Genomic DNA, 20872 nt, shown 5'->3' with positions numbered 1-20872 from the left:
ATGCGGTCAAACTAAGGCACCTCTAGGGCCAGAAGATGGCGGTGCTGTGGGAAATGGAGAATGGTCCTCATCATCATGTCTCGGTCTAGCAGACACATGATTTCTTCCATGCTTGGCTGCTGCCACAATGATTTCCCCAAGCTTTTGCATGTCTTGTGATGCTCCACAGCAGCTGGACCCCAAAGCAGGATTCTGTAATCATATTGGGAGAAAGTAATCTGTCTTCTAACATATACATGAAGAAAAGAATAACAATTATAAAAACCAAATTGACATGAATTGGCAGAATAACTTCGGCTTTTATTCTTCTTCCTTCATTTATTACTTAAAAACCCAGAGCTAAGATGTGTTTCCTTGACAACCTTAGTTTTCTTACCAAAGTGTTTTGAAAAAGATTTTCAAAGCCACATTCACTTCTAATGTACTCATTTTTGGCCATCTTCTAAATTAGGGAAAGGCTGTAACAATGTCTTCTAAACAAAATCTTGAATATCTGCCTAGCATATCAACAGAATGAGTGACAAAACACAACTGTTTTTCAATCATCACAATATCTCTTTTTTTTAGGAGTGAAGTTTGGAGGAAGAATATCTTTGCTTTTCAAATGAAAGAAAATACTTAAAAATAAAAGATTTTCTTAGGACCTGCTTATATTGACTAGGCTGCTTATCTGAAAGACAAAGAAGCAGAAAAATGTCTGGCCAGATCCTCAGTTACTTGACTTTAAGAAAACAGGGCTACTTCTACCAGTTTGGACAAATATCCAAGAATAAGAATATACGAGGTAGTATCCTAAAGTTTTAATTATCACCTTTAAAAAAATTTGACAGAAAGTTTGTCTTGATTTGTAGTTCCTATCTCTATGTAGTCTCCATCCAGATTTACACATTTTCCCCAGCATTTCTTGATCCTCTGAATACAAATATTGTAGAAGTCTGCAGATTGCACCTTACGAGGATTTTATACTTTTGCACTTTAGTCACTTCTGGCACAAGCTGTCACAAAAATAAAGGACACAATGAGCTAATTTTCTCAACATCATGCACTTAGGGACCAATGATGACACTGACAAAATTTCATCAATATACCATAATAACATCTGGGTGATAATTATTACTTTATGATACCCCCTCGTAAGGCGTAGTCTGCAGATGTCTACAATATCAGGTATTTGGAGGACCAAGAAACGCTGGGAAAAAATGTGTAAATCTGGAGATAAGTTAACAACTACAAATCAAAACAAACTTTCTGTCAAATTTTTTAAAGGTGATAATTAAAACTTTAGGATATCCCCTCGCATCTACCAATGTATTCAAGCTGCTCTTGGCATCACTGGCAATGGCTGTAAAACAACCCAGATATCCAAGCAGTGCAATAACAGTATTGGCACCTTTGTGATCAGAGGAGCTGACAAGCATCAGTTCCTCTAATGGGAGAAGCAAAGTGGCTCAGTTGCTGATGTTAAAACATTCCTGGGAGAAACAAATGAACCAATACCCACCAAACAATACTGCTTGCCTTTATGCTGGGAGAAAGGAGCATATTTCTTAACAGCCAAACAAGCTGTTATACCAGCAGACCTATCTTTGCTCTAGTTTGGGAGGCAAGGGAAGATCCTATACCCTGCAGCTATTTACCATGCTGCTGAGAGACAGCAGCTCTGATAACTTACATTGCTCTCCACACCTTCAGTTGATGGCCAATGGTTAAAGCATCAGCAGATACAAGGAAGGACTTAGGTCCAAAACACACTGCAGAAATAATCCAGTTTGAGACCACTTTGACTGCCCTGGCTCAGTGCTAGGGAATCCTGGGAATTGTAGATTTTTGTGGCACCAGAGCTCTCCAACAGAGAAGGCTCAATGTCTCACAAAACTACAGTTCCCAGACCTCTCTAGCATTAAGCACAGCCAGTCAAAACGGTCTCAGACTGGACTATTTCTGCAGTGTGTTTTGGACCTTTGTCTTTATGAAGCAGCTGTATCCTATGATGCAGAGAAGATCAGACTCAATTAATTTATTGCTGTACTAATGTAAGAATAGCTCCTGAGGGCAATCAAGCCAATGATTCTTAAAGGATGCTTGAGCAATTCAAGGCTTCACGTCCTACAAAAACAAGGCAAGGATCTATATGAGGATATGTGGGGAGGTCAAGCTTTATTCATTCACTTCCTGAACACCACTATCACACTTCAGAAATATATGTTCCTATACACAGGTTTAACTGAACAAAAAAGTCTATTTGTGTAAAAACTGCCTGGGTGTGGAATGCAACTACCAAGGCCAGTACTTCACAGTAAATGCAAAATGAGCACATACTGCACACTTTATCCACCTGACATAGTGACCAATGTGGTATTCAACTAACCTGAACTTGACAAGGCTTATACCATTCTTTTCATACAATTTAAGTAGCAGCAGTATCTTCTGGTCTAAAAACAAAACAAAACATCATCATAAATTGGAGGGAATCAAATTCTCTAAACCTTAAGAGTGATTCAGCATAAATATGAGGCTCATTTGATCATTGCAATATTAAGCATGAGGCATCCTTCAAACAGCTATCATAACTCAAACTCTACAGAGCTTTTGTGTCACAGTGAAGGTAGTTCACACATTCTGTCATCATCCAACATAGGGATAAGCAGCAGCAGCAGCAGCAGATATAGAGATGAATCCTGGGAAATTATTCAGAAGTACACTGCTGGTTTTGAAAAACAGTTTGTTTCTGTTATACCACAAAGGGATATGCTGCAGCCTATTTCAAAGGCGAGTTACTACTACTGGAGGCATTTGCAACATGCAGTTCACTTTTATTTTTTTTTACTACAAAAAGAGTTGTCTGGGAAGTCCAGGGGTCTCAAGGGCTACACAAACAGCTAGGAGAGCTTCATAAGGCCTCAGGCCTGCATTTTGCCCACTCTTGAGCTAATAACATGGCAAGTAGCTAAGATGCAGCTGTGAATCAGAACTAAGAGCCACATACTGAAATCTCTGTACAACCAAACAGCACATTCACAGCATGTCTGGCAGGACACCTCTTTGTCCCTACTTTACCTGATCCATCTACAGTCCTCACACCTACCCTCTTTGGGCTTTCCAATGTGGTGCTGTTCAGTTACCACTATTGCTACATTCTGACCAAAAACTACATCACTAAATCCTTTCCCTAACGTGCCATTTCTTTTCACCTTTTCTTCTTCAGTCTCATTTCTGAGAGTAAAAAGAAAAAGGAATGGGAAGGGTTAGTTTCACTTAAATCTCTAACTGTACACTGACAGGAAAAGATTCATCTTTTAATTCAACTGTGGACACGTGCAGAAACTGCAGCTGGATGTTGTACACTTTGTAGTTTAAACACTGTTATATATTAAGATTTTCTAAAATCAAAACAACAACAACAGGCATCTCTTTCAAGGTCAAATATACTTACCTAAAACACTCAGTGTTGCACCATAAGCTCCAAGCAATACAGGAAAATGGCTACTCTCACAAACTGCAGGACAGCATTTCACCAGAGTCAACAGGATGTCCACTAATGCCTCTGAAGCAAAAAGGAAAAGACATTTTATTCATCTTCAGAATTACTCTTGCCAATCTGAAAATATTAAAATTGTTCCAGCACTTCCCTGCAACCACACTGCTGGACATAAGCACTAGGAAGTTCTCCAGCACAACACCTGCTGAGATGAATGGAATGCTACAAAAGCACTATTGTGCTGTCTTGCATGACTCCCATTAACTGTAGCTGAGCCATGCAGGAGAACTTCACAGTGGATAGCAACTACTGAAAAGAACATGGAAATACATTATGACTAACATTCCATAACAATACCTTTTATCAGGATTTTTTAAAAAAGATTAGCAGATATTTTCAGTTCACAAAACTTATGTTCTCCTAGTATAAAGAGAACTTTGAATTTTAAAAAAGTGAAAGGGATTGTACCACATCTTACCAACTTCTCCTATTCAGCTTTTGGGAACAAATAGACAGGACTAGCCTTCTTTCCACCTCTCTTTCCTAGGCAATTTGCACTGGAAAACAACATGCCCGTTTGTTGACTAATGCTTCTGGGCCATAACTAAACAATTTGGGGCTTCTTTCTTAAGTAACGACATGTTGTCCTCTTTCCATCAATTTGTATTGCTATGCTATTCCTGCATCTGGGATAAAAATAAACTTATGACCAGAGTTTATTAAATTACTTTTTATGCTACAATTCCCCAAAGCCCCCAGCCAACATGGGATAATTATCTGATGCTCTGGCTGTGACTATTTCCTCAAAAGAATGGAGAAAGCCAACATTTTTAGGCTTTAACTACCAATGGTGTTGTCTTAATGCCACTTAAGATCTTTCAAAATCCAAAAGTGGGTTATTTCAGATTTGTTGAACTGCAAAGCAAAAATGACTATTATAAAACAGTGCCAAATTAATAAATATATAGCCAAATTTCTTACTGTGCTTTATAAAGTTCATCTACCATTAATACAATGTAAAAACAAATCTATAATAAGAGATGGCATTTGAACAGAAAAAGTCGTTAAAGGAAAAGGTGTAATGGCAATGGAGGAGAACAGTCACATTTTAAAAACATGATACTGAAAATAAAAGGCTTCCAAATATAGCAGCTCCAAAAATTGTAGGTGGACTAGTTAACTGGAAGTATGAAAAACATATCTGAAAGACATTTGGGTTATATTTGGAAACCAATGGAAACAAAAGACAGACATACCTCTTGAATGAACATTTGTGTCATTATCTTCCCGTGACTTCAGCATTGTTGACAAAAATAAAGAGTGCTGCGTGATCATTATGTAAAGCACCGAAAGCTTGACTAATCTCTGACTAAGAGAGGTTTCTTTCTGGTACAACAAATTTATGGCTACATTAAAAGTTTTCAGAAAACCCTGGTCTTTATAACGGTGCCTGCAAGACAGAGATTTAAAAAACTTTAAGAGAAAGAATGCACTCTACTTGCAAAGTCAATGAAGAAAGAATTACATCCCAGGTGCTGGCTTGGTTTCTGCACTACCTAACTATACTGTTTGAGAAGTACTTTCCTTATATTTTCTCCAACCAGATGTCCTCCGGATGGATTTATTAGTGTTCCCATCATCCTCAACTGGTACAACTAAGGGCAATTTGCTATGGAGGTAAGAGTGTTGGGCTGGGAATTGAAAGACATGGGTTTAAGTACCCCCACTGGCTACAGAACTCACTGGATGACCATGAATTAGTCATTCTGTTTCTCTTAGACCAATCCGCCTCACAGGTTTGTTGCAAGGATGGGCAGGGGAAGAGGAAGCAAATCATTTGAGATCAATAGAGAAAAAACAGGCTATAAATGCAAAATGAAGACCGAGAAAAGGAGGTAGCAGTAGTAGTTACCTTAGATTGGTTTTTCTCAACCTTGGCAAGTAATCCTGATCTCTGGAATAGGGAAATGGCCAGGGCAGTGGGCATGATTGTTCTTAAGCGTCCCCTCCCATGGAGTGGAGCCAAGAAAGCACCCTGGTTTACCAAGGAACTGATGGTGATGAAAAGAGTGAGACAGAGACTGGAATGACAGTGGCGGAAAACTTGGAGTGTGTGTCATCAAACAGGCTAGAAGTCATTGGAAAGACAATGCCGTGGGAGTGGTGACAATGAAGAAATCCTTCTTCACTGCTACCAGGGCATTCACACAATATTATCGAGAGACACTATTTCGAGTGGTCATGGGCCTTCTGCATTCTTCCCTGCAGGAGCAGTATGTAAACCACTCAGTGGCCCGTTGCAAAGAGTTTGCATAGCACTTTGCATATAAAATTGATCAGATCCACTCCAATTTGCATCATGTAGTCAATTTAGCCCCTGCTTTCCCAGTGTTATTGGATATGCTTCAGTTTGTGCAGGATGTGAACAGAATCTTTGGAGAAGTGAGAGCTACCATGTGCTTACTGGACCCATGCTCATCTTGGCTGTTGAAAACAGCCAGAGGGAGACTGGCCAATTGAGTAAGGAAAGTACTGAATGAGTAACTAGAGAAAGGCAGGTTCCCAGCTTGTTTAAAAGAGGTGGTCTTGAGGCCACTATTGAAAAAAATTCTTCCCTAGAACCCACCAGGTTAAAGAACTATTAGTCAGTCTCAAAATATCCCATTTGGGGTCAAGGTTCTGGAGCGTGTAATGGTTTCTGGATGAAACAAATTATCTAGATCCATTTCAGTTTGGCTTCAGGCCTGGCTATGGAACAGAGAGATCTTTGGTTGCCTTGGTAGATGACCTACGCAGGGAACTGGACAGGGGCAGTATGATCTGTTGGTTCTGCTGGACTTCTCAGTACCTTTCAATACAGTGGGCCCTCTTCTTACATGGGGGATCCATTCCAGACCCTTCCCCGCGTAAGGAGGAGGGCAACGGGAGTTCCACAGTCTGGGAGCAGCCATAGAGAAGGCTCTCTTCTGAGTCCTCAACAACTGCACCTGCGAAGATGATGGGACTGAGAGAAAGCCCTCCTTGGCTGATTTTAGGGATTTTGGAAGCCCTAAATATCTTTTGTCCAAAGCATCTGATGGGTTGTATCTCCCAATACAAGGCAGCCTGAGTGCTAAAATCAGCCGAGGAGGGCTTTCTCTCAGTCCCACCATCTTCGCAGGTGCAGTTGTTGAGGACTCAGGAGAGAGCCTTCTCTATGGCTGCTCCCAGACTGTGGAACTCCCTTCCACCAGAGGTCAAGTTGCCCCCCTCCCTGCTCTCTTTTCACCAGCACCTGAAGACATTTTTATTTAGGTAGGCATTTGTTGGATGAATATTGCTATGTCCTGTAAATGGTTTTTATGATTTTTACTGGTTTTAACTATGTGTTTTTAACTTATATTTTAATATTAATAATGTTTAATTATTTTTTAACTTATGTAATCAGTGTTTTACTTTTGTCTTTTTAAATTATCGTAACCTGCCTTGAATCCCATTATAGATGAAAGGCAAGACATAAATCCTTGAAATAAAATAAATAATAAATAAAATAAATTCAGATTTACTGGATTGTGAACTTCCAGAATTCCTGGCTATTATCCATGTTGGCTGGTGTATCTGTGGGTTGAAATGTAAAGTATTTGGGGAACAAAAGATTGAGAGACAGTGTTTTAGATCAGTGTTTCTCAGACTATCTGTTGTGAGAGAGTGCCATTTTTTCCCCAACGTGTCAGAGAGCAGCATTATATTTGAGCCAATTAGCTACAATTCTTCTTTCTTTCCTGATAATTCACCAGGGACTGGCAATCAAAGGCTAAGGAAGTGGCATCAGTCCACTGTTTTAGATTATGGTAATGTTCAGGATAACATATTAATTGAAAACGAAATTAAAAGAAATGGTTGTTTCATATTATCTCTAACATACTTAACAAAGAATAACAACTTTGTGGATTCTGCATCAAGAAATCCAAATCATACCACTTCATTAAGGTGCCATTTGTATTCAGGGCTGTCCCCAGTCCTGCACTAGTAAACTATGCAGAAATACCTCTTAAATATGTACCATATGATTTGGTAAAGATGGTTTGCACTGTCAGAAATATTCTAAGCTCTCTACACATAGGGAACACTGGGATATCTCAGAGTTTGTGCCCTAAACATATAAATCTTTATAACAGAAAATATGTGGGGCATCACAGGTGTAAACATGAACAGACTTACTTGAGTCCCATCTTCACAAAATTGTGCCAGTCTTCTGGAGCCACTTCAGTTACTGAATTCTGGATAAAAAGGAAAGAACAACACAATATTTAAATATATGGTGATGAGGGATGAGTGTGAGCAGAGGACAAAACCTGAGAACCTACATATCCCATTTCCCTATTTAATGAAACAGTGAAAAGAAAACTTAGATATTCCATGCATGCACAATAAGTTTCGGAATCAATTTCCTCCAAAAAGTATGAAAATTTTCAAAAACTTGAAAATTACAGTCATGCTTCCAATTTATATGAACCACATATTTACTTAAAAGAAAATTCAAGAGTTAAAATCAATATGACTTTTTTAGAAGTAAATACATTCAGTGTTATCAGTGCTCATCTAAACTAAATTCTATTAGCTGATCAAATAAGGTATGTCCTCATGCAGAAAAAGCTTAGAAATCTTTTATTTTATTTTAAGTCCTTGCTACATGGCAGATTCTGGAAGTTATAGTTCAACCAAGTAACTTTTCTGAGCACTGATTTGCATGCTTCTGCATGTGGACCCCCAGCTGGCTCAGAATCCAAACACATAATAATCCCATCTTTCCATACAAGTTCAAGAGGGTTGGCAGTGATAGCTATTAAAACAACCACAGCATGAGTAGAAACCTATTGCTTTCAGTCACTTTTAGTAACAGAGTCTGTCTTTATCCTTTTATGTTCTGTGACTTAGGACTCTTATCACTGCAAATCCTTATAAAGGCTTTTCTGTATAAAAATGTTGAAAAGCATGAAACTGTCCTAAAGTTTTAACAGGACATAGGGACATCTGAAGAATTCCTTTATAGTGGTTAAATATGCAAAGCTGGAAACCACTGGATATTCTCTGTGTAGAAATGTATAGATGGGTAGAAACAGGAGTAATGTTTAGAAAAATATCCTTAAATAATTAATGAGTTAACACCACATCTCAGGGTGTGGTGGAATAAAAAGAATGTAGAGAAGAGAGAAAAAATTTACAGAAGGTGAGAAAAGTGCAGGCTACAGGCTGCTTGCCTCCTTTTTATCCAATTTTTGTAGCCTCCATATCCCAAATTCCCCCTAAAAGCCAGTCTTTCCAAAAATGTATAATGATGGTGGGACAAGCACACAAAATAATTAATTTGGTCACTTCCCCATGCCATGACAAATCCAGATATTGCAGCCAGAAGTGACTTGCAGTTAAATTTTTCAGTTGAACATAAGGTGGTGTGGCCTGCCATGGGAAGTGTGGAGGAACACTGATCCTTTTCCCCTGCTGCATTGCCCAATCCTGTTTTTTGGAAATGTACACATTCACATTCAATACATATGCACCATCTAGTGGACAGGTTACTGATGTTCATTGCATTCCTTAGCGTCTGTGATGCTTGATCAACACAACAGTACACTGGATAAATTATGTATAATAAATCTGAATTAGAATCACCATTGCTTACCAGTAATTTCTCTAGCCTTGACAGCATGAAAATCTCCATTTCAGAGTGGGTTTCATGTGTTTTGTTACTGCTGTAAGCAACTATCAACCATTTTATACATGCAGATAGCAAGTGTTTTCTCCATGAATTCAGCTTCTCCACAGAACTCTCCAGTGTTCTTGATACAGCATCAGCAATCGTCCAACTAGAGAGATTTTTAAAAAGCAATAAAGCCGCACCTGCATGTTCATTTCACCAGCCCCTTATTTGGAAGTGAAGGGAAAACAAACACAGACGAAGATGCAAGGTGTACATGTTCCAAGAGCCATGCTTTAACCTCTGAAAACATGTAGCTGCTAATTGGGCTAGTATATAATACAAATATTGTTTGTTAGGCTCTCTGGAGGTTGCAGAAGCCTTATGAATGTTCTACTAGGCTATACCATTGAGCATGAGGGGCTGGAATAATTGCCAGTTCAGGGAAGCAACTGATGAGATGAGTCACAAACACAAGAGATCTGAAACTACATGAAGGAGTTCTGTGTATGTTCAACTTGGGAGGCTGAAAGCAACCTATCCTTTTCTGGGATAATAACATTTTACAGGTAATGTAGAATTTGCATAGCTCAGATCTGGAAGCAACCTAATGCCGTATTAAAGACTGAAGAAGGGAACTGGCAATTGGCAGATGATGAAAGTGAAGGGGAGGAAGATGTGCATGAAGGTAGGACTCATTCATCTAGTGTCAAAAGAATTGAGATTATGCTTGATTATTGCCTTCTCTCTGATAAATGACAAAAGTGTGGTTAAAAAACAAGACTGCAACTCTTCTAATGTTGAATCTTAACACATTTTGAATATGTAGTTACTCAATCTTTCCACAACATTTTAATGTGGTGCTTACTGACTCATCTGGAGTCAATACACTGTCAGTTTATTTTTATAAATAAGAAGCATTAAGAGTACCCTTTCAGGTTGACTACAGATACTTGGGTATGAGTGCATATTCTTGTTTCTGTCAGGTAGTTATTATATTATTTACAACAGTGTGGACACACTCTGGAGCCCAGATGACCACACTAGCCAATTTTGAACTGCTCTGGAAGGCTGTAATGTGCTGTCAGGCCTACCATTTTGGGAAAACAAAAGTGACATTACGTAATTCCCAGTCACCTTTGGTGCCACTTTGCGTATGAGCCTTTATCTCCTGTTCTGAGGTAAAGGTTCCCCAAAAAAGTATTTTAAGCATTTCAGAGGAATTCTACTTATATTGAATGGGAAAAAAAAAAGAGGGGAGGAGGAGTTGGGTTGTTTTTTTCAAAAAAGATGTGAGGTCAAGGGAGCAATGAGGATCCCAAGGGTTACATTGGACCCATACCTTGGGCCACATGAAGCCCACATTTCTCACCCTTGGTTTACACAGTTCCAATTACATATCCCAACCTCTTGGCAAATCAGAATGTAAGTACAGTTTTGCTAAGTGTCTTGTTCCCAAAGTATCTACATTTGTTCTCTCCCTCCCCAGTTCCTGGGTTGATCTCTGGAATCCTCTGGCAAGAACAGGTTCTAAAGAACTATACAACTAAAAACAATTTCTGAATGGCTGGTCAGAAATTATGTAGACTTACTATTCATGGATTCTCCCTTTCTCAAGAATCACAGGTAATTCTTCCACAAGATTAATGAAACTGTCTGTTTCTGAAGATGGCAGTAACTTGGAGAGAACGGGACACTCCACAGTGAACGTTTCTGATGATGAAGTTGTATTCAGAACAACGTGTAGCAGTTCAGGCCACAAAGCATCTCTTAAAACAGTTGTAACAGCTGAAGAGACTGCAAGAAAGAACAGTGCAAAGTAGGAAAGGACCTGTCAGGTGTCATGCTTTTCATAGCCTACAGACTAGTGTGAGACACTGTTTAAAGTTTTTTGAAAGATATACTCAGTGTAACAGAAAAACTGCCTCCAAATACAACTATCACAGCCTCTGATGAGATGCCTATCAAATCTGTTTGGAAGGGTTATTTTACAAGGATTCATAACATGTGGCTCCAAAAACAAACCCTAGTTAAGAGCTCCTTGCATAATCTGCCCTAGACAGTATTATAGCTGTTCATACACAAGCCTAAACTGGCAGGATGTCTTCTAAACAAAATTTAAAACTAGAACACCTTCTAAAAATACTACATATACTTGTGTCAAAAAATCTTTGACAAAAAAATTGCCCCTAAAAACCTGTGAGTGAGAACGTATATATGGGTCAGTGTTCGAATAGGGACCCAGCACAAAGGCAGTGACAAGACATAAAAGTGAGAAGCCCCTCTTGGTGTGACAGGACATGGCAGTAGCGCTCTCACCCCATTACCCCTCGCTTGCCCAAGCCAAAATAAGGCAGTCCTTCCTCCTTCATCATCTTTTTCAGCCCAAGTGACATTCAGCAGAAACATGTGGGAGCCCAAGGTACGTGATGCACCTATCATTTTGGACAGCTGAGGTGGAGCAGTGGTGGCGGTCATTTTTAATAGGGGCTTGCTGTATAAACCATGTGCAGCTTGGCGGTCTCTCTGCAGAGGCTTACACAATAAGACCCTATTAAAAATCGCTGCTGCAATCTCTCTGTAAGCCTGTATTAAAAACAGCCATCATCATTTCACTCCACCCCAAGCAGTCAAAATGGCAGGTGTGTTGCATTTCAGGCTCCTCCATGTTGCTGCTGAATGCTGCTTGGGCCAAAAAAGTTGTTGAGGAAGGAAGGAGGATTTTCTTTCTCGGGTTTGGGCAAGAGAGGGATAATGGAGTGCAAATATTGCTTTTATGCCGAGAGGCGCATCTTGGTTCTGCATCTTGTCACTGCCTTGGTGTTGGATCCCTAATACAGGCATGTTGCTGTCCATGTTCTTCTCATTCCTCCTTTCTTCAGCCTGCATTCACATTCTTTTTCCTCATTTATACTCCTTTCCTTATATGTATTTGTACAAATATAGGCATTTTAAAATCAGCAATGCCATTTACCCTTCCCTCCTTCTAACTCCTCAAATAAACATTCTCTCTCCTTCTGTTTAGCTCTTCCAAACTATGTTCCCTCTGTATTTTTAAAAGGGAAAGAAAAGATTTATTTGTTACATGTTCCTATGTTTTACCCACAGTTTATCCACAGGCCATAGCAAAATCCATAATTTGTCCCCTAAATCTGCCCTTATCTTATATGTGAGGTTGACTTATATACAGGTATATATGGTGATGTGTAATGAAGGATTCAGGAGTAAAAAACTCAGCTGAGCCATCAGCTGTTTAGTTTTTTGTGGGTTTTTCGGGCTATGTGGCCATGTTCTAGAAAAGTTTCTTCCTGATGTTTCGCTCGCATCTGTGGCTGGCATCTTCAGAGAATGTTTGCCTGGAAAGAACTTGGGTATATATAATGTGTGACCTGGAAAGGCAGGAATGAATTTGCATGTATATTGTTTTGTTGCTAATGGCAGGCCTCAGGGTGGAGGGTCTGCAAAAGAGGAAATATTCTCTGAAGATGCCAGCCACAGATGCTGGCGAAACATCAGAAAGAAACTCTGCTAGAACATGGCCACATAGCCCAAAAAATCCACAAAAAACTATGGATGCTGGCCATGAAAACCTTCGACTTTACATCAGGAAGAAACTTTTCTGGAACATGGCCACATAGCCCGAAGAACCCACAAAAAACTATGGATGCCAGCCATGAAAGCCTTCGACTTTACATCAGCTGTTTGACAGCAGACAAAAAATTTAGGACTAAATCCCCGAAGTACTCTTTCACAATTTCACTTTGCAAAATTAACAGAACATATATTGTGACATAAATTATTACAACAATTAAAAAGATGACCAAGACTGCAATGTGAATTTTTTTCAGTAAGTTAGCCATTGTTACCTTTTGACAGGCGAGTAAAACAATGCTGCTCTCGACAACCCAAGTATGTACTGATGAGGGCCAGAAAAAGGCCCATATTCTTTTTCAGACGTTTGCCTGTACCATGCTTCAGACACCAAAGCTCAAACTGCAACAAGTGAGTCTGACAATACTGAATCAACAAAGCTACAATGGCAAGGGAGGTTTCAGTGGAATGATTAAGGCAGAAGAGCAGCACATCAACCCCAACAGCTTGGGCAAAGGCAGGTTCTTTCTGTATCACATACATGAAGACCTTTTCTAGCTCCTCTGTGGCTGCTGTAGTCAAAAGAAGACTCATTCCTTGAATGTGCTCTCTTGAAAGGAACTGATCTTCCTTCAAGGATCCTCTTTGGTAGCTTTCCATGAGAAGGTGAATCAAAGTCTCTCCATACCTACTCAAATACTTTTCTTTTTCAGAAACAGTTTCAGCTTTCTTCTTGACCAAATGTTTTTTGGGAAGCTGCAGCATAGCAAGTACAACTTCTTTTAGCTGCTGTGTATCCATGTATGTGTGCAGCTCATGCAGTGCCTCCATCTGCTGGGATCTTTTGAGGTACATCTTGCACCCTTCTTTGCTGACAGTGTGCAGTTCGTCTAACACAGTTTTAGTGATAGTACTAAAATATTTGGAGAGGACATCCAGTTGATTCCTGGGCTGCAACTGTGAGCAACCCATCTTCAACAACTCAAGAATGCAACAGTTCAGTTGAGCTGACAGCAGCTTCACTTTAACTGGACTTAAATTGTGAGGTGGAACCGAACGCTTTTCTACAGCCAGAAACCAATTCTCCAACGTAGGGTGTCTGAAGACAACAGAGAGTAACTCTTCCAGTATCTGCAATGGAGATGGTTACAACAAAAGACGTCATCCATTGCATATCTATAATCCTCAACACAGCCCTGCTGGATTAGATTAGGGCCATGACCCTGTTGGTGACATACTCCAGTAAAGACCTGGATGTATTCTGAATGAAGCTGTAGAAGTAGGTATTTTCTATTTCCCTAAGGGGCTTTTAGACATGGCTTCTTTTTTCCAGTTGTTGATCACATGCAGGGCTGCATCAAGTGTTTCCCACCTGCCCTCAAGTGTCTGGCAAAGAAGGAGTAGCCTTTATACTGGGGGCAGAAGCTGCTCTTTCTTTGCTGTGTATACAAGATTGCCTAGATGTAGCCCTACACCCAATAAATGGCTAGGCAAATAAAGCCATGAACCAAAGTCCCCCACCTGCTGTGGGGGACTTAACTGGAAAAGATGTAGAGATAAGGGAACTCCACTTCCTTGTGGAACATTTAATCACACTGAGAGGGAACTATGGTTTACTACACTGTGTTTTCTGGATCTAGGTTTAAGGATCCATTTAACTACCATCCTGTTTCCCACAGTGGTTAACCTGATGCCTTTGGGAAATCCACAAAGAGTGCAGGAAAGTGACAGCCCTCCTACTCTCACTATTACCCAGAGACTGAACAGGTTCAACAACTCCAAGACTCATTTACCCCATTCCTGTGACCTACTGCAGGCCACATCCAGACACAAACAAAATGACTGGAAGCTTACTTCCAGTTGCAAAAACCCATCATCTTTGGCCAGAAAAAAACAGAAATATGATTTAAAGGAGAACTCTTGTTCCTGTAGTTTTCCAAGAGTATGATTGTCCTTATTTAATTTTGAAGAATGGGAAGTGGCTCTTGGGTCCTGCAAATGTGGGTGGGGCCCCTATGTATGGTGTATGTGTCACCTACCCCAACTTAGCTAGTGGAATTCAGAGCACAGTGCCTCTGACCCTGGAGGGTGCATACAACCACTGTGACCAGCAGCTACTGAGGCCTTCCTCTGTGAAGCACCAATCTTGCTTTAAAAGGGATGTAATCTAGTGGTCATCATATCTTGCTATAGTGAATTCTACAGTTATGTGTTGTGTGAAGCAGTATAAGCTCCTGCTGTCAATGTTTAAAGCCCTCCATGGGCTGGCCCCTCCTTATTTATCAGACCTTATTTCTCCTCACCTTCCCACTAGGGCCCTCCGTTCTGGTAGTCAAGGTCTGCTGTCCCAGCCCAGGATTTCCTCTGCCCCATCTAGGATTCGCCCCTTCTCACTCGCTGCCCCTCACTCCTGGAACCTTCTTCCCCCGTGAGCAAGAGCCATCACTTCTTTAACCAGCTTCAAAAAGGAGTTGAAGACCATCCTGTTCAGAGAAGCGTTCCCAGGCATTGCATAACTGTCACTTGCTATTTGATGTTTCTTTGTTGTCTGTTTTATTGAATCATTTCCTGTATTGCTATGTATTTTATATGTATTATCCTACTAGAAAGGCCCCTTCCCCACCACCACTCCCTTCTCCTTTTGTGTCATGTCTTTTTAGATTGTAAGCCTGAGGGCAGGGAACCGTCCAATTAAAAGATTGTATGTACAGCGCTGTGTAAATTTACAGCGCTTTATAAATAAAGGTTAATAATAATAATAATGATTTGTCTCCTGGAGGTTTTGCAAACCAGTTTCAGTGGATAGTACTAGGCTGTATTATTTTTTTACCCACCAAATATATTTTCTACACCTCTAGAAATATCTGTAATTTTAAAAAAATAGTAAATCAAGCAATTCAGTAATAAGACTGAGGAAATAAAGGTATGTGCAGTGACTGGCTACAGTTTGCCTCTGACTTTCTATTCCTCAGATGGTTGAGACGATGGTGGCTATCTCAAAGAGCTATCTCTTGGTGGCTATCTCCAAGAATTAGTAACAAGGAATGGATGAAGCACATCACCTATAGAAAAGAAAACTGGATGGAAATAAAAGTCAGGCACTGGATGAATTCACACAACACAGGAAATTTGAGATCTGTTGGATTCCTGTCTTACCACTGACAATGAGCTTACAGCAGGAATAACTAAACAAACCAAGCAAAGCTTCTCTCCCAACAAACCAGGATCCACAGTTTATGAAGTTTTTTGTACTTTCCATACTCAGTTTGTTGGGCGAGAAACAAGCCAGAATGGTAGCTGTGTTTAGGTTCACATGACAGAATTTTAAATATATTTTATTTTTTCCTGCCTTTCTCCCAGCAAGGTTTCATGGTTTGTTTAAGTGTGGCAGGAGAGAGCAATCAGGCAGCATATACCAGCATGCTACTTGCATGCTGCATTAAGTAGCATTAATGCTGCTTGCATTAAGCCAGGATTGCTGCAATTCCATAGCTCTGTTGAACACAGCAGGTTTTACTATCTACAGAATTTCAATTTTTAATTATCAGGCCAAAACTACTTTTAAAGTTTTAAGTATGTGGAGAATCATGCCATTTCATTGAGAGGCTTTCCGCTTCCTCTAAGGGATGATATTTTAAACAGAAAAATACCTGTATACAATTACAGGTTGAGTATTCCTTATCCAAAATGCCAGAGACCAGGCATGTTTTGGACTTTTTTAGATTTTGGAATACTGTATTTGCATATATGTACAGATATGAAATATTTTTTAGATAGGACCCAAGTCTAAACAAAATTCATTTATATTTCATACACACCTTATACAGATAGCCTGAAGGTTATTTTATACAATGTTTTTAAAAATTTATGCATGAAACAAAGTTTATGTACACTGATTCATCAGAAAGAAAAGGTATCACTAGCTCAGCCAACCATGATCCCCCCCCCCCCCCCCCAGTTTTTGGAGTATTTCAGATTTTCAAATTTCGGATAAGGGAGACTCATCCTGTATGTGGAACAGCTTAACGATTTGTCTATATATCCATACAGAAATGTTAATACCTTATCATTTCCAGTCTCAGCTGCCTTCAGAAACTCTGCATCCACAAAAAGATCAGATTCAGTTTGGTCATGTTTCTGTTTCTGCTGATTACAGAATTCTGCATCATCACCTTTGTGCAGCAGGTTCTTCAGTAGTTCCACAAAGAAGTTAAGAAGGGAAAGACCAGTTTTTTTGTCAAACTGTTGGAAAAGGATATGTATTTCAGGATAAAGAAAAAAAGAGACTCAGGGAAAAGGGTGAACAATAAAACTATATCTTTGCACTGAATGAGCCAGTAATGATTTAAGTGCTGGCCTACAACTCTGGAAACCAGGGTTCAATTCCCAGCTGAGCCATGAAACCCAGTGGGTGACCTTGGACAAGTCCACGTGATCTCAGTCTCAGGGAAGGACAATGGCAAATCTCCTCTAAACAAATCTTGCCAAGAAAACCCCCATGACAGGGTCACAATAAGTTGAAAACAATTTGAAGGCACACAACAACAGGGTCACACCTACTATTATACATTTTTGTCTCCTGATTTGCAAACTGACTTGCAAATCAGTTTCAGCGGATGGTCCTGGATGTGGTATTACAGTAGACCCTTGTTATACCCTGGGGTTTTGGTTCCAAGATCCCCAGCGGATAACATAACGACATAGCAAAATGGTGTCCCTTATAAAAAATGGAAAATCAAGGTTTAATATCTGAAATTTATAATTTTTTGAACATTTTCAAACCACGGATGCTTAAATCCGTGTATAAAAAATCTGTGTATAAGAAGAGCCGACTGTATAAGCCTGGTTTAGATGGGGTTACACTCCCACTGAAGGCAGATGTGGCCATGATGGTAGATACCTTAATTACATCCCATTTGAACAACTGTAAGGTGCTTTACATGGGGCTGCCTTTAAAGAGTATTCAGAAACTTCAGTTGGTATGAACAGCTACAGTTAGAGTGTTAACCGGGGCAGGTTACCAGGACCATATTATGTCCTTGTTGAAACAGCTCTACTTGCTGCCAGGTCCAGGGTACTAGCAGACCATATCTCCCTGTATGAGCCTGCCCAAGCCCTGTGATCATCAGGGGAGACCCGTCGCTCGGTTCCACCACCATCAAAAGCATGGTTGGTGGGAACACAAGAGAGAGCCTTCTTGGTAGCTGCCCCTAGACTATGACACTCTCTTCCTAGGGGCCAGAAAGTTTATAAAGAATGGGCTGAGGGTGGGGTACTGTTTTAGACTGAGTTGTATTAAAGGATTTTAATATTCTTAATGGTATTTTATTTTTTAAGTGTATTTAAATAATTTTGCTAGTTCAACCTATTTCAACATTCTCCTTTTTATATGATTTTAAATGTATTTTTTAAAATTGGAAACTGCCTTGGATCCCAATTTTGAGAGAAAACAGCATATAAATAAATATAAGGAGGAGCAGAAAAAAGAGAAGATTTTTTTGCATATCCCTGAATTTATAATATGTATGCATATAACAAATAACAATAGCAAGTACATTTCTATACTGCTCATCAGTGCACTTAAGCACTCCCTAAGCAGTTTACAAAGTGATGTGTTTCCATCAGCATGTATTGTGCAAGTCTGAGAGCCAGGATCCAACACACTTCCAAAGCATATTACCTGCAATGGGAAATACAAATCTGCAGCCATTTTGTGTGTGATGCATCTTTTAATGTAGATTTTTTTAAAAAAAAATTAAATTGGAGGCAACATTATCTGTATTAATAAAAGAGAACGTCTTCCCAATTGTTTCTCAGAACCATAGCTCCAAGATCATGAGTCGTAGTCACCTGAAATTTGACATTCATAGTATGGCAAACATGGTGTGTGGATTTATGCATCATATGGTTTTTAAAAAACAGTAATTAAGTTTAAATAATTTAAATGTCTCTATGTTTTTGAAGTGTAAGGTTCCATATTCTGTTACCAGGTGGAAGATTACTTTAAGTAGCTGATACAGTTTGACAACAGGGGTTAGAGCAGTGGTTCTCAACCTTTGGTTCTCTAGATTTTTGAGATTTCAACTCTCAGAATTCCTGAACAATGAGCATACTGACTGGAACTTCTGGGAACTGAAGTCCAAGACATCTGGAAGCCCAAAGGTTGAGAACCACTGGGTTAGATGATTACTTTTTCCCCACTTCTGTGGGCTATCCATTCCACTTACAGGCATGGAATGGGCAGACCTTTCCCTGCAGGAGTGTACCATGGCAGCAGGCATGCTTAAGGGTCTTGTATTTGTGGCTTCATTCAGACAGGTACAATACAATACTAAAAACTGCACACTGGTAGTATTGCTTACAACTTTTGGTGCACTAAAGTAACAGCTATCCCAACATGTGTGAGCCTGCGTACACTAAGGTTGCTTAGCAAAGGATGCAAGACAGGGAATGGCATTTCTTACACTGCTGAAATTCTCCACTGTAGTTTTTAAGTATAGCAGAACATGCTTTGATGCCAACAAGAGCTGGTGAGATTGGAGTTGCGAAATAGCTTCATTTAATTTCTCTATAATATCCTCTTCCAACAGAATAGTAACACCTTTCTGATAAGTATTCTTCAGCAAGGAGGAAAATGAAGAATCTGATGACAGGGCTTCATCCACACACTCACTTTTGCCTTGCTGCAAATGATTAAAAAAACAACATATCATTACAGATAATTAATGAAAAGATGGTTATCTATGCCATGGTAACAGAATAAATGAAGACCACAAAAATAACTAGTCATAAAATCATAATACTAGATTCCTAAACATATATAGTTTGGTATCACTTTTATCTTTCTCACCAAAGCTTCCTTAGCTTGCTGTGGTATCCACAGATTGTAATAATGGCTGAACTCAAAAAGCTGCGGACAGACTGAATGGAGATCTTTATCATAAAGCTGAAACATTAAGCACAAAGCTAAAGGGTCTCTCTGAGAATGTAGAAGGTCAGTGAAAACAGTGATGAGATACTCCACCATGCTTTCTCCTGCAAAAACAAACAGAAAAGAAAAGATAAGATCCTGTGGTTCCTTATAATATTTAAAACCAAGCACCAGATCACTTACCGTACTCAGAGAGAGGAGTAAGTATTTCCTAATAACTGTGCAGAACTGTGGCTTGAAAACAAAAGGAATACCAATGTAGGCATGCTGAACAAAAGTACTGTCAAAGTTATAGTTCAGAGCACCTGCACTTTTGAGAAATTCAAAAACATGTACTACTTAAGCTACAACACCTATCAATTTCTAAACTCTAAAAGTAGAGTCAAACCAACAAATTTTACTTTATGATCACACAGGATATGGCTGAACCAGTGATGAAGAAAAACTGATGGATGATGGAGATGCTTTGCATTCAAAAGATGCCAAGTTTAATCTCTAACATTATTAGGTATAATGAATACCTTATGAACCTCCTCCATACCTATTCTTCCTTCAGACCTGTACCTCACTTTAAAAGAAAATGAGTAAGAACGCATCAGTAAGCTTACTGCAAACAATCTTTCCTCATTCTGTTTACAATTCTTCTGAACTAGATCTTAGAAGCTTTGCAGATGGTAATAAGAATTAAAACATCAAAAGTAAATATAGAAAGAAAATACCTCTCATGTTTTCATCACCCTCGAGAAGCAACTTATTTCTGGCTTCTAAAGAAGCTGGGACAATAGCACTGAATGGAAAAGTGCTTACAATCATGTCTTCATTTAAACTAGGTCCAATTTCTTCATTTAAACCTTCATTACCTTCCACAAGGACATCAATCATATCCAGAACATCTAGGTTAAAAATGGAAAAACTCAGATTAAGAAGACAATTGCTTCCAGATCCAAAGAAATAAGAAAGGATCCAACAGCCAACATGAATCTCAAAACTTAACACTATACAAAAGAAAGCATTCTGCTGAAGTTCCATGTGCATGTATCCTTAACCAACAAGAACATGACATGTACAAGACAATCCTGCAGTTGCTTGGGCAACTCAGCTCATCTTGATTAGCCTGTTAATTTCAGCTGGCATTTTTAAATATCTCAAATAACATACTATAACAGATATCTCGAATATTAAAAACATAGTCCTA

At 39.4% G+C, this 20872-nt stretch overlaps 1 protein-coding gene across 1 annotated transcript in view; it reads right to left on the bottom strand.

Moving 5' to 3' along the window:
* The window catches only part of URB1 (URB1 ribosome biogenesis factor), a 90972-nt gene that overhangs the window by 25830 nt on the left and 44270 nt on the right, over window positions 1-20872 (bottom strand). Inside the window, exons 18-29 of the mRNA XM_089512100.1 lie at window positions 20397-20570; window positions 19597-19781; window positions 19211-19429; window positions 16809-16988; window positions 13022-13877; window positions 10748-10952; window positions 9141-9324; window positions 7679-7737; window positions 4735-4928; window positions 3434-3544; window positions 2369-2432; window positions 21-192 (exon numbers count right to left, since the gene is read on the bottom strand). Coding sequence (XP_089368226.1) covers window positions 21-192; window positions 2369-2432; window positions 3434-3544; window positions 4735-4928; window positions 7679-7737; window positions 9141-9324; window positions 10748-10952; window positions 13022-13877; window positions 16809-16988; window positions 19211-19429; window positions 19597-19781; window positions 20397-20570 — 2603 coding nt within the window. The remainder of the gene's footprint in view (window positions 1-20; window positions 193-2368; window positions 2433-3433; window positions 3545-4734; window positions 4929-7678; window positions 7738-9140; window positions 9325-10747; window positions 10953-13021; window positions 13878-16808; window positions 16989-19210; window positions 19430-19596; window positions 19782-20396; window positions 20571-20872) is intronic.

Source organism: Sceloporus occidentalis, unplaced genomic scaffold, assembly GCF_023333645.1.
Source record: "Sceloporus occidentalis isolate IW3139 unplaced genomic scaffold, rSceOcc1.0.p SCAF_2, whole genome shotgun sequence".
Classification (NCBI taxonomy): domain Eukaryota; kingdom Metazoa; phylum Chordata; class Lepidosauria; order Squamata; family Phrynosomatidae; genus Sceloporus; species Sceloporus occidentalis.
Note: the sequence above shows the minus strand (reverse complement) of the source record. Positions and strands in the feature narration are given on the sequence as shown.